Source organism: Centruroides sculpturatus, unplaced genomic scaffold, assembly GCF_000671375.1.
Source record: "Centruroides sculpturatus isolate CEXI.00-Female unplaced genomic scaffold, Cexi_2.0 scaffold71, whole genome shotgun sequence".
Classification (NCBI taxonomy): Eukaryota; Metazoa; Arthropoda; class Arachnida; order Scorpiones; family Buthidae; genus Centruroides; species Centruroides sculpturatus.
In genome coordinates, this window is record NW_019384332.1 from 58,560 (window position 1) to 73,765 (window position 15,206).

General features: G+C 31.1%; 1 protein-coding gene across 1 annotated transcript; it reads right to left on the minus strand.

The window, feature by feature from the left end:
* Nucleotides 1-28: 28 nt before the first annotated feature.
* On the minus strand, nucleotides 29-1,218 carry LOC111630260 (toxin CsE9-like). Its single transcript, XM_023374341.1, has 2 exons — nucleotides 1,134-1,218; nucleotides 29-325 (listed from the first exon to the last, which is right to left on the minus strand). The coding sequence occupies exons 1-2, from the start codon at nucleotides 1,174-1,176 to the stop codon at nucleotides 114-116; spliced, it is 255 nt and encodes an 84-aa protein (XP_023230109.1). The 5' UTR covers nucleotides 1,177-1,218; the 3' UTR covers nucleotides 29-113.
* Nucleotides 1,219-15,206: the final 13,988 nt, after the last annotated feature.

The window sequence follows — 15,206 nt, forward strand, 5'->3', positions numbered from 1 at the left end:
GTACATCAAGTAATAAAAAAATCTCAGATAAAAGTATTACATTTTATTTCAATTAATTGCAATTAACAAGCGTTACAATATTTCTGTTGGTGCACAATAAAAAAAAGTTGCCATTATATTTTACATGTTTTACCGGGAGTACGTGAAATCGGTGTAATTCCGGGCAATCCTTTGCACCAGCATGCAGAATAGGAGCATTTGCCAAAACTACCTCCTTCCTTCTTGCAATTCGTATCGCAATTTTTGTCTCCTGTCTTGTCTATGCATTCGAGTGTGCAGCGCTTTCTCTTGTCAAACAAATAACCATCCTCTGCCAACACAGTTCCTGCAACATATACAAAGAAACAATCTTGTTCAACCGTAAGAAGTAATACTCATTAATACAATAAAATTAAAATACTTAATGCTTTGCACTGAAAATGTATAAAAAAATGTACATTATTATTAATTAATATTTCAGATGAATTATAAAAACGAAAAAACAGTCCTAATTATAAATATGCTATTTTAAACACTAGCGAAATGATGTGTAATTCGTAATTTATCGGCGACTTATCGAGCCAGGAAAACGACATTATAATGAAAAACTTGAGGACGCAATTTCTTGTAAATCTGAATTTATGATGTTATTCTATTAACTGACTTTTCTCAAGTTAACGGATAGATTAACTGCAAATGCTTAGAGAATTCTATAAATCAAATAGCACTAAACTAAAAATATTGTCAACATACTCATACATAAATGAAAACATCACCACTGGTTAAGTAGTAACACCATTAAACTGATTTACTTTACAGATCTAACTTTTAAATAAAAGATTAAAGTACTACAGTAGTAGAGAATAAAGATTAGAATGAGTACTACAGTAGTAGAGAATAAAGATTAGAATGATAGAGATTAGTGACCCGTATAATATCCCCCTTAAGAAAATAGCTTCTTGGCAGATTGCCGTTGAGTTGCATTGCCATCCATCAATGGAATGCAGATCTCATAATACGATTTTTCAAAAAATACAATATAATGTAATAAATGTAACGCGGATTTAATAACTTTCTAATAAATTATAACGATACTAAATTATGCCATTTATAAAATTAATAACCAATTTAATCAATTATAAGTTCATACTCACCGATCAGCATCAAACAAGTAGTGATCGTCAACAACGAGTTCATCTTCGAAGCTGTCTAAATGAGTTTAGAAGCAGTTATCACGAGCAGAAGTCGATATTTATATACATTCAATGATACAGGTACAACGCGTACACGTGGATTCTGCATGCTCGATCCATCTGTTTCCACAAATTATAACAATATTAATAAGCCATTAAACAGAGAGGTCACATTTTTTCAAATTTCTCTATTTGCAGAAAGAATTAAATTTGTACCGATTGCAGAAATGTTCATGTGAACTATAAATGAATGTCATTAAATTTTTTAAAATAAAAATCACTTATTTTACTTTAAGTTGAACAAGTTCTTGGACCTCTTCCCAATCATTTACATATTTTATATTTAGAGGAATGTAATAATATCTCGTGATTTTCTCGTTTGATCGACACTACTGACCTATCCTCTGTTAGGACTTTTTCAAAGTCTGCATACATGAAATATTTCACGTAATTATTGACAAAGTTTTAAAAAAAAAACAATTTGCGATTTCTAATAGAATGGTACTTTATTACAATGAAAGTGAATATATAAACATTGAATCTCTTCCTATAAAGAACTTCTAACTTCTCTATTAAGTGTTGCAGTTTATGTAGAATAAATGAGAATAAGTCAGAAGTATTGTTTATCAGAACAATAGAGAGCGACAGAAGGGACATATGTTAAATATATATCTGGAATAAAGACAAACTTTTATATTTTTATTTCTGATTGGCATTTGCAATATTTTAAAAATTTTCTTTTTCCCTAAAAAAATTGTGTCTCTTTGTAACAATTAGTAATATAAAAATGACTTGTTAGTAAAATGCCGTAACAGATGGAGCCACGCACATCTTAACGTGCGTGGCTTCATCTGTTTTTAAATAGAGATTTTTTTATCATAATTCAACTAAATTAGTTGCTTTAATCTTTTGCTAGTATTTTAATTTTATATCGTTTTATAATTGAAAATTACAGAATGATTACAGCCATTTTTTTGAACGTTTCTTAATTTCTTTGTTATAATTCTGTGATTGATCTAATAAACAATTTTAGAGTAAAAGAATGGCCGTAGAGAGAGGAAATTGTTTCAGGTCAAGCTAACGGAAATATATTCGCTAAGATAATCTCAAAAAATATTTTGTTATTCCCACTGCATATAAATCTTGGATTAATAAAAACCTTCGTTATAGCACAGGTTAAACAAGGTTAGGCTTTTCAATATCTTAGATATTTTTCAAAACTAAGTGACGCTAAGATTAATANGGTATCAATCTATATATATTTATATATTCGAGACAAGTTCATAATAATACTATTAAACGCAGTGTCCAAACAGTCAAGAGTTTAAAGTTGAAATTTGGTACACAGTGTACGTCATGAGAATGTACAATAAAAAAAATTTTTGGACATTGTTTCTTGCGTGAAAAAGGGAGAGTGTGAACGATCTCCTCGAAAATCACGGCTTCTACTGTACTAATTTAGATACGGTTTTTTGCGTTTTCGCGAAAAATCAAACATATTTTTAGGCCCATGTATGAATTTATTAATTAGTCTCGAAAGAGAAAAGACCTAATTTCTGAATTCGGTGAAAACGGGTAATATTGCTATAATTCAATAATCTTAATCTTCGCTATCGTTACCTTTTCTCCCAGTAACTCCGAACTCATGTATTAGTTAATGTACAGTATATATTTAACACAGAGTCGCACTGGTGGCAGAATGTGAAATAAAAATGAATACAGAAATGTCATTAAATTTCTAAAAATAAAAATCACTTATTTTACTTTAAGTTAAGGTCATTGACGACTTCACGATCGTTTAGATATTTTATGTTTAGAGGCATGAAATAATATCTCTTGACTTTCTCGTTTGATCGACACCACTGACCTATCCTCTGTTAGCACTTTTTTGAAAGTCCGCAAACATCAAATATTTCACGAAATTATTGACAAAGATTCTTGAAAACAAATTAATTCGCGATTTCTAATCGAAATAGTACTTTATTATAATGAAAGTGAAGATTTAAACATTGAATCTCTTCCTCTAAAAAACTTCAAACTTTCCTATTAAGTATTGCAGCTTATGTAGAATAAGTGAGAATAAGTCAGAAGTATTGATTCATCAGAACAATAGAAAGCGAGAAAGGGGTCATATGTTAAATATATATCTGGAGTAAAGACAAACTTATTGTAAATTTTTATTTTTAATTTCCATTTGCAATATTTTGAAAAATTTCTTTCTCCCTGAAAAATTGTCTCTTCGTAATATAAAAACGACTTGTTAGTAAAATCCCGTAACAGATGGAGCGACGCACGTTAAAATATGCGTGGCTCTATTTTTTTTCAGATATTTTTTATCGTAATTCAACAAAATTAGTTGCTTCAATTTTTTGCTAATATTTTAATTTTATATCGTTGTATAATTGAAAATTACAGAATGATTACAGCCATTTTCTTTGAACGTTTGTTAATTTTTTTCTTATGATTTTGTGATTGATCTAATAAATAATTTTAGAGTAAAAGAATGGCCTTAGAGAGACGAAATTGTTTCAGTTCAAGCTAACGGAAATAATATTCGCCGAGATGACCCCCAAAAATTTTTTGTTATTCCCACTGCATATAAATCTTAAATTAAGAAAAACCTTCGTCAAAGCACGAGTTAAACAAGGCTAGGCTTTTATATAATTTAGATATTTTTCTAAACTAAGTGACGCTAAGATTAATGAAGGAAAAAATTACTTTAAATTTATGACTTTATTTATGACTTTAAAATAAAACATTTCTTTAATTAATTTATTATTATATTTTATTTATTTATTTAATTAATTAATTTGTTTTATTTTTTTAATTTCATNATAACATTTGTTGTTTCAACAACGTCTCACCCGGCGCAGTGGTGGTAAACTTTTAAATATATTTTGCGTCGTAATAAAAATATAACTTGACATACGTATTTATAAATAATTTATACTCAAATTACATCATTTCTATTGGCAAGCGCCAAATCCGACAGAGGGCGCTGTTTTTGAGCCAAGATGCCTGCCGAAACGGGTATGGAGCCGACCACGTGTTTGTTCATTGCCTGAGCCGATTCAGTTTCTATCGGTGGAAGTTAAAATCGACTATTGCGAGTGACGACTACTGCAAGGACCAAATGAAGAACAAATCATTGAATTTATGTCAAATTATAGACTATATCGGCGACAGGAAACGTTGTCTTGTAGAACGTGAAGCCGTTTTGGATATATGTGACGTACACACACACACACACAAAACATAATGTGTGCTACAAACTTTTGACTGGCCTATGTTGTATATGTGCTGGATGAGTCAGCAGGGCACCCTTCAGATTGGAACTAATTTTAATTATTATGATAAATAAACTTTGTTTTTATATTGGAACATGGTGTATATTGCTTAAAATATTTAAATACTTCTCACCTGTTAACGTGTAATAAACATGCTATCACATGTTTACAAAAACCAGACAGCTCCGTTTTGCACGTGCATTCTCCCTGTAATTGAGATGTATTAAAATGCCAATATCTGAGATTGCAACATTAAAGCAACAACATAAACTTCGGTGTTGTTGTTAGAGTTTAATCCACAAAATACGATGTGTCCCCATCCAAAACGGCTTCACCTTCTACAAGACAACGTTTCCTGTCGCCGATATAGTCTATAATTTGACATAAATTCAATGATTTGTTTATCATTTGGTCCTTGCAGTAGTCGTCACTGATAGAAACTAAACAGGCTCGGGCACTGAACAAACAGGTGGTCTGCTCCTTACCCGTTTCGGCAGCCATATTATCTCAAAAACAGCGCCCTCTGTCGGATTTGGCGCTTGCCAATAACCAAGGGCGGCGTAAGGCATGGGCAATGTGGGCCACCACCTATGCCTCGCGATCCGAAGGGCCTCGCGCCTCGAAGGTTTATGCATTAACTAAAAGCCGAGAACGCGACGAAAAAATTTTACTCGTCATAAAACGATAAATTGTTTGTCAAATTTTTATTCATAAAAATGCAGTTTTCAACTGCTTTTTATTTTATAAAATCCGTCTACTTGAGCCGCTAGAGGGCCTTTTAAACAATAGCTAGTCTGTTAGTGCTGGTCAGTAGTAGTCCAAATTCAATAAAACATTTGTTTCTTGAAAATTTGATCACGATTTAAATACAATATTTATTTTTAATATTACCGATGTCATCGAAAAGAATACGTGTTGTATTATCATTAAAAGACAAATTAAAGTATTTGTTTCGATTATCCGGATTTTTCCTTATCCGGACAACATTCATCCCCAATTAGTCCGGATAATCGAGATTCTACTGTATACAGCAAGAAAACAACAATTTCTTCCAGGCCGAGTACTCTAATATTTAATCGATTCATTCATAAAAGCCTGTTCTGAATTCCTTCTTAATATTTTAGAATACACGTAAGAGAATTAGTAGTTATTTTTCATGCTTTTGCAGTACAACTTCTAATTGACAATGTTTTATCGTTTTCAACAGAGACTGACATAGCAACAGTCATTTTTACAGAGGAGGCGAAGGAAATTCGCTCCCTCTGTAAAAATGAATGATGGCAAATACTGTATAATGAAAGAAACTGAGTAGGAAGAATGTGGCTATATAAGTAAAGAAGAAAACTGTGGAGTAAGGGAGGCTTGGTGGTGAAATGGATAAAGATGCGATAAAGCTTTTAAACTTTAGAAGATATCTGATAGTCAAGCTGATTAACACAGATATTTGCTTGATTGATTTCATGTATAAAAACGTGTGATATAAAAGAAATTATAATATACCATACTTTAAACAAAAAAAAACGCTTAGCAAAGTAATATAATTTTGTTTTACCGTTATCATTTATAAGCAGTAAGATGCTCTTAGAAAAGGATTACAATAGACAATACTGCTTCTTAATTTTGCTATTTTTACTTGTATATCAATATTATCTTTGACTGTAGCAATTCTAACAAACCTGTTACTTTTTTATAGAATTGTAATGGTAAAATTATATTCCTAGAACTACAATTGACACGCATCTGTAAATATTTATGCTATATTAAAGTAATTTTAATTGAGGGGTTTAGTTTCGCCTATGTGAGTCGACCAGACACCGATGGATCTTCCTTGATGTTTTCTAAAACAAAGTGTAACAACTTCTGTAAATAGCATGGCAAAATTTACAAATAGCGAAAGCATTTGGCTTGTCGAGAAAAGAATTTCTAAATGAATACTTACACCTCTTTATCAATTGCAAATCACAATACTCGGCTGATAGCATTAAACAGAAAATAAAAACTTTTTGTTATCGAACTCAATTTATTACAAACAATTGCTGTAGAAATGTGTGCAGTTTTATTTGTAACACACTTCGTAAACTTAATTTAACGTTATAAATTAAAATGTTTTACATTTCTTGCAAGAAAACTCATGAACTCGACAGATCACAAAATTAAACTAAAAAATTCGCAAGAAAAATGTTTAGCTCCTAAGAAAGCCTTCAATGTACAAGTACAATTAAACAAGGTAAAATGTACAAGACAAATATTTCCTAAGAATTCTAGTCATGCCGTTACTGCATGTAAAAAATAAAGAGTATGCTTCAGTTACAACTAAGTTCGAAGATAGGATCTATTTAGTACGAAATTTCTAACAATAGTTATCGTTTGTCCCCCGTGAGTAATTAGCACAATTGGTAACAATAGCCTAACGTTGATTATAATGGACGGTGTAACTTTCCCGATTTATAACGTTTTGGGACCGATCTATTTATAAGAATAATATAGCCAATTGACCATATGATTTCTCATTATAATAAACGTATTTCACGATATATTCCTGTTATATTGTTGTAAATTAAATTTTTGATATATAATTCATATAATAATACATATTTGTAAATTACATTTGTAATTACAGTAGAGCGTCGGTTATCCGAAGGAATTTCAGTCGACAAATTTAAATTTTCGCCAGTGCTGTGGCGCTGTAATCTTTCGCTGTCTTCGGCTACTCAAATATTTTATGTTTTTGATACTAAATTGACTTCTGAAGTATAATTTTTTTAGTGTTTTTATACTTTTCAATATATTTATTTTGTTTGTACAAAATAAAAAAAATATTTTTAACGATACAATATTCTTTGTTAGGCTTAACATCGACGAAAATTCAACGCGAAGCGACACGCTACGGAAAAAAATTTCAACACGGGATAAATTAATATACTTTTTCGTACATAATTGGTTATTCGAAAAATAAGTTATCCAAACAACCCCAGTCTCCAATTGATTCGGATAAACGACGCTCTACTGTATTTCCAAGACGTTATCAGCATTTAATCTGTTTTTTTAAAGTAGTTTGATTATTATTATATTTACTTTTTAAACGTTCGTACTATTTTCATGAACTAAAAAAATTCAACAAATGTTCGGTAAACTGAAGTTGATACAGAAGAGCATATAATAATTCTTTAATTAATAATGTAGCAGTGTTCTTTAAATTAATTTAATGTATAGAGTTATTTTAAATAGAACAATTTATATTGTAAAAACAATAAATTACGCTATAGTAAATAACGTGTTCAGTAAAACTCCATCTTTTGATATAACCTGTACATTACACAATTTAACTGTTAATCCAATTTATGAAACCAATAAATTCTTAGAAGTAAAAACAATTACTCTTCTTTCAATAGAATGAAAGCAATAAATGAGGAACAAATGAATACGTTAAAGGTTTAAGAATTTTAACTATTCCCTGAAAAACACAAAGTGGGCGGAATAAACTTCATATTGGCTATATTAACTGTCAATCTGATTCATTATTTTCCAAGCACTTTTGGGCTTGGTGAAAAAAATCAGTTTTTAAATTAACTCAAATATAAAAGATATTTTTTGTTATAATTGACATTTTTCAATTGACAGGAATATTTCAACTTTTTTTTTCGTAATATCATTAGCAAACAGAAAAGCGAAACATGTTAATACAATTTTTATTAACAATGCTATTTGTAATTTATTTCAAACGCTGTTATCAAACTGTAATTTTAAATCGTTATAATACTAAACGTCTTCTTTATACAAATAAATTATTTTGCCATTTATTTAAATTGCGAATATTCAGATTTTGATTGTATTGCTGCTGCATACACACACACACACACACAAATAAAAAATGTAAATTAAATATATCGTCTTACGTAATAGTATATTCTATTTAGGTCGAAGCAGATTAATAACATATTATAAGAAATAAATAAAACACCGCATATTTTTACAGTAATTTAGCGCTTTCCATATATCTTTTATATCGCGACAATAAGACCTTTGTTATCTGATGTTTAATAATATTTATTCATCATTTAGTAATGAAAAAATATTATCAAATGTAGCCTCTAGAATATTTGTCGCGGCGGCCCGCAATACAGCGATTCTTTTCATTAATGTGTAACTGCTTTCTAACAAAATTTGAGAAAAATTATTTCATAATTGAATCGATGTAAACACCGACAACTTTAAGTTGTTGCTTTTAAATTATTGATACTTTTAAACAAAATGTTACTGATATTTATTAAAACAATGAGCCGCCATTTTTTCTGGCTATAAAAGACATAATCAGACTCATGTAATTTTTATAATATCGCTATTTTTTACGAGTCTGTTTTTTCGAATAATTTTATTTATTGAGTATTTCAGTCTCTGTTGTTATACGATAATTTTCAATAACACAAAAAAATAGAAAACATGTATAAAACAACAATAATAAGAGCAACAAGTTTTAAAATATAAAAGTAATTCAGATTGATATTTGTAATAAAATTCTGAATAAAAAATGACTTACAGCATAATATTGCTGAGTTTCTTTGTGTAGCGAAAATGACGTCAGGAGCAGCTATGGTCACATGTCACTACATTATAGTTTAAAAACACTTTCCTCTCGAGCTAAGCGTGGATGCTATAATTTGTTTTTTTATTGCAGCTACAGTTGAAAGTAGCGCTTTCGTTAAAAAACTACAGTATATACATATAGGCAAATACAGATTGAGCGTTTCTTTTTGCGAAAATGTGAGCAAAGTAAAGACATAGAAGACGGATAATTATGTTCAAAATATAGTATTTTCTTAATCATTAGATAACTATCAGAATAGTTTTACAAAATTTAATCATTCTTAATCTTTCCATAATACAGTATAAAGTCGATTATCTGAATCAATTGGGGACTGGGGTTGTTCGGATAACTTATTTTTCGGATAACCGATTATGCACGGAAAAATAGTTTAAGGTATCCGATGTTGAAATTTTTCTCCGTTGCGTGTTGCTTCGCATTGAATTTTCGATGTTAATCTTAACGAAGACTATTGTATCGTTAAAAATTATTTTTTTATTTTGTACAAACAAAATAAATATATTGTAAAATATAAAAACAAAGATTGCAGCGCCACAGCACTAGTAAAAATTTAAATTTGTCGACTGGAATTCTTTCGAATAATTGACGTTTCGGATGATTGGCTTTCGGATAATCGATGCTCTACTGTATTTTTATCAAAAGTCACTTCTACTTTTTTATTTTCGCAGCATAATATCGTATTATACGCACAAGTATTCGTTTTTCTTTACACGTGTAGCAAAAGTAAAAGCTGCTTTTATCTTTGCTGCAGCGACGTTTTGCAGCAAACGTTTAATATGTTAAAGCAGTAAATGTTGAAACTAAAGAAAACAAATTATGAATATTTATATGTGTATATATATATATATGTACAATACATGTTTAAAATATATAGCAGCCAACTGTGTGAAACACTGTCGAATGCTTTTCTATAGTCTATATATGCCATGTGTATGTTTCTGTGTTGTTTGTGTGCTTGCCATAGAATGACTAAATGTAAAAGAAACTGTTCTTTGAATCTCCTGTGATTTCTACGGCAACATTTTTGTTGTTCCGTAAGAATGTCGTTTTCTTCAACATGTTTGTATATTTTGTTTCTGATGCAGGATGTCAATAATTTGTAGAGCGTTGGTAGACATGTAATTGGTCTGTATTTTGTGGGGTCTGTAGTGTTGTTGTTTTTAGGTTTCATGTAGGTGATGCCCTGAGTAAGAAATTTTGGCATGTCCTGTAAATTGATGATGATGTGTGTTAGATGTTTAGCTAGTTCCTGGTGCAGTGATGTAAACCTTTTGTAGCAGAAATTGTGAATGTTGATTACATCAGATGTCTTCCAGTTGTGTGTTCTGTTAACAGCGTAGCGGATGTCGAGTACGTTTATTTCAGTATAGTTGATATGTTGTGCAACCTTCTGTTCTCCATCTTGATCCAGCCTGCATCAGCATTGTGCATAACAGTACTGGACCAAAGAGAAGACCAATAAGTTGTGAGTTCTTCTTCTGTTGGTGTGCCACTGTGCTGTGTATCTTTGTTTATTTTGGTACTGATTTGTCTGTAGAAAAGTTTTTCATTGCTTGTAAATAATTTATTTTGTTGTATTCGTAATGTACATGTTTTGTATCGTTTAAGTCTACGTGCATAAATCTATGGTGTAGTTGTTATCTGTATGCTAATATGTTTGTTTCGAGTTTTGTGATCATGTAGTAAGTACGGATGATAAACTCGTTCATTTCTGTTGTCGATTTCATTCGTTGGCGTGGTTTTGCAGCCTTTGTGGTCTTTAAATGCTTTGCCACAGAAACACAAGGCTAGGTTGGTTCCTCACATCTGTTGAGGACATTGCAGTAGCTATGCTTGGCTAGTGCTGCTTTTGCCACCAGTAACCAAGGGAGACTGTGGCCTGTTTTATGAACGTGAGCCTCTGCCTAACCCACAAACGCGAACCTTGTTAACTCAGGCGACGTCCGAGCCGGTATCACACTTTTATCTGGTTATTACCATGAAAAATATCTCCACAGAATGTGGGTGTGGTCACTCTTAGCACCTGTGTGGTCACACGGTGGTCACTTAGTGTGCACCGTTCGACGTCGCCATTGCTTAAGCTTGTTTTCGTCGCGGAGCAGCGCACCAAACGGCGGGCGATTTCTGATAAGTTATTTTTCTGCGAAAACTTCGTTGAATTTTAGAGACATCATTAATGTAAATAATTTTTATGGCCGTTGAATAAGAAATGTTTCTTTCACAAGAAACGTATAAAATTACAGTACTGTTTTAGACTTACGGTACCAAATTTACATATTGTCCAAACGGTAGTAAACAACTTACTCGTCTAAACTCTTCGTATCCTGGCGCTGGACGGCAGAAAGTATATATATAATATAATAAAGTTACAGAATATTAAGTTAATATATAATTATATATACGGTATCTAATTTATATATAATTAATATATAACTACATGTACAGTACCTAATTTATATATAATTTATATATAATATTGTACAGACGATAGTAAACTCAATTTACCCGCCTAAACTCTCCGTAGCGTGGCGCTGGACGGCGGGAAAGTAGTTCTGCTGCCCGATGACGTTTTACGTAATTATAGGAGTTATTTTACCGTTGTGTACGGATACCGCCACAATTTTTTCGCCGTCTTATAGGAATCGTAATTATAGNATATATACATGTCAGTCTTTTAAATAATCTCTTTTGCTTCTTTACATTTACAAAAAATATAAAACTTAGATAATATATTATTACATCTTGGGCAATTGGATTGTAAATAATCTAAGAATTTATTACTAATTATTATCTAATTTTTATTTAGTCTAAGATGTATAAAAATCTTTTCACATTAAATGGTAAAGTTGTAAAAATATAATTATTATTAAATCGGAAATCTAGAATTATTCTATACCAGTCAGGATTTATTATTTTCTGTATATGTTCAATATCTTTAACTTGGAATATTCCAGTATTCTTTGTATTAATAATTGACTTTGATGTCCATTTGTGTTCATTTGTTCCATGAATAACCCCATGAAAAAACCATAACTATTTAATATTTTCGATAATTGTGTAAAATCCGAATAGCGCTGGGCCTGAAATATACCAGTCAGGATTTATTATTTTCTGTATATGTTCAGTATCTTTAACTTGGAATATTCCAGTATTCTTTGTACTAATAATTGACTTTGATGTCCATTTGTGTTCATTTGTTCCATGAATAACCACATGAAAAAACCATAACTATTTAATATTTTCGATAATTGTGTAAAATCCGAATAGCGCTGGGCCTGAAATAATAATTTAAACTTAAAATAAAATCTTTTCAAAAAATATTCTTTCATTTTGATGAAAAAATAACGTTTTTTAGCGTGAGAAAGCAGATAAGAGAGTCACTTCCTTTGACGGAAGTATGAGTATCCTCTGTTTTTCCCTTATCTGTTAAAAATCTCACCACGATGGAAACTGACGACCCCACATTTCTTCCCCTTTTTATCCGTTCACGTGGGTAAAAAACAGTAGGATGATTGGTCGCAAATGGAAAGATATAGTCGAAATTCAGCCGAATTCGGAAAATTCATCGGCAGTTCGGAAAGTGACAGGACTCCACGCATTTGCTCTCTAAGGCTAACGGCCTTAAGCGTTCGTCCGTAGATCGGAGAGTGGAAAAGACTCCACACATATGCCAGCAGACCAACGCCATAGTCGTCTCCTATCAAGTTAATCTTAAGTTAGGAACTTAGAAGATAGAATTAATATTTGTGCCTATCCAGACCTCTCTTGAACCGAAATCCAAGAACGTTGTCAATGAAGTACCTTCGCCAAATAAGAAGACGGCAAAGTCATTTAAACAGGTTGTATGTTATTCAATAAATTGTGAGCTCTCTCTCTCTCGTTAATGTATGGGTTAAGAATACAATTTTCTCTCGACGCGTTTGATTAATCTATTCGTTGTCTTGATCGATTGTTTGAATATTTGATTTTTCTCATACTGTATAATATTGTTATTTTTAGATTATTAAATTTTACTATTTTACTGTTTAAGAAGATATGTTTCCTGAATTGTCATCTGAATCAGATCCCACCTCGCGTGTTTGTCCGCGAATGATAAATTGACAAACTGGTGTCGGGACCTGACAAGATCTAGACTTCACCCTCTAGATAGTTCAATAAACATTTTACCGTCCTCCTATAAAAAGTTAGAGAGCCGATTTCATGATCGTGTGCCCGTAAGCGGCGTGAACTATTTTCTACGTCCTTGGCTTCTCACAATTGCAATATCCAATTTCTACTTACTTGTTTATCCATTGATTTTTAATATAATAAATATGATAGTTTCGTTGATAGATTTCCTGCGGGTTTAATTTTTATTAGAAACTTTATATATCTCTTCATTAATGTGGTATTTAATTTAAATCTATTTGTTTCCAATCTAAAGGTACTGTACTTCCTGGGATATTATTTTCTAATTGAAAAATTCTACGAATAAATTAAATAAAAATAATATGTATCGTAGACATTAAATTTCTATTTAAAACAAGAAAAACGCCATCTTAATATTGATTACTTTAATAACATACACCGTATTACTAATACAGTGTAACGTCAGCCGCAACTTCGGTTAGTAAAGAAACATGATGTCGAGGCNACCTTAGCCTTACTGAATACTATAATTCGATTATTTATTAAATTATTAGCCTTAAGTACTATTTTTTATATTGTTTTTCGAGTGATACATTTGGGGTAAATATTATTTTCGAAGATTTAATTTTATTAACTGTGTTCAATTCTTCTCCATTTATATACAAGGACACAAAAAGACAGATTATTAAATTATACACTGGCTATAATTTAATAAGCTTAATCTTCGCTATCGTTACTTATTGCCCGAGTAATGCCGGGCTCATCTGATAGTTAATATACAGTATATTTTTTACACAGAGTCCTACTAGTGGCCGAGGGCAAAACATCACTGGCTACGTAGAATATTTTGAATATCATTACGTGTGTAACACCTAAATAGGGCCAGTTTCCTTTAGAATATCTTTCCTTTCGGACATCTTTGTTTTCTGTTATGGTAATTTTCAAAAAAAAAAAATACAACCTGAGTTCTGTTTATAATGATTTGTTACTAATTTGAAACGAACTTTTTACTTATGTTCAGCTATTACTTTATCATGTAAACAACAGTTGTATGCCATTAATCCTGATAATGATGCATGGATGAACATTTAGATAAAGTTAAATTTTTACGTTTTCAAACGTTAGACGTGTTGTCTTCATTCTACAGAGTAGAATAAAGACCAGGAAGAGTCTAATAACTGTACTCAACAAATAAAATAAGATAACAAAATATATGACTTCTATTGCAGCGAGTAGGGGAGATCCTTGTACTTTGGGACACCTTTTACTTTGGGTCAAGCTCGTCACTTGAAAAATATTATATTGAGAAGTAGTAAGTAGCGATATATAGTAGCTATTTCATTACAACATTCAGGATGCATGACGTAAAGTCGGCTATTTTGACTAGTTTTAACGCTGTGACACGTTGTGTGATTTTTATAGATGTTTGTTTTTTTTACAATCCATTTGGATTTTGGTTTTAATCGAAATATTTTGAGGTGAGTAATTTAATTAAGGTACAGTTAGTTGATAACCACATTCGTAACCACTTATTTTAATAAATAACATTGAATTTCTGTAATTCAAAAATTATAACCATACTTTGTTATAAACAAGAGAAAATTGTACCTTTGGGAAAATTGTACCTATGATAATAGTTGAGAATAGGCATTGCTATTCTTAACTATTTAATATTATTATGTTTACTTTTGTTGTTATGTTTCTGTTGGTAGCGAAGAAAAAGAATGAAGTGAATAAAAATGTTAAAAAGGAAGTTTTTGAGAAGAAAAACGTTGAAGTTAGTAGCTCTGAAAATGAAATTTCTGTGAGGATCTTAGAGACTGACGACTCATGTTATGAAGTTCGAGAGTAAAATAATTGTGTGGGATGCGCTGAAAATTATTTTACTACTGTGTTTTGAGCACAGAAGACTGGATTCAATGCGTTACTTGTCGATTCTGGGTGCGCGAAGATTGCATTTTTTTCGAAAATTACTGTCAGAAATGCGGTATTAATTCTAAAAAAATTAGTAAGTAC

What these genes read in the sequence shown, in the direction of transcription:
- LOC111630260 (XM_023374341.1), bottom strand. Translation starts at nt 1,176, where the DNA reads ATGAACTCGTTGTTGACGATCACTACTTGTTTGATGCTGATCG. An exon ending in TACTTGTTTGATGCTGATCG is followed by an intron (nt 326 to 1,133) that starts GTGAGTATGAAC and finishes TATATGTTGCAG; the next exon opens with GAACTGTGTTGGCAGAGGAT.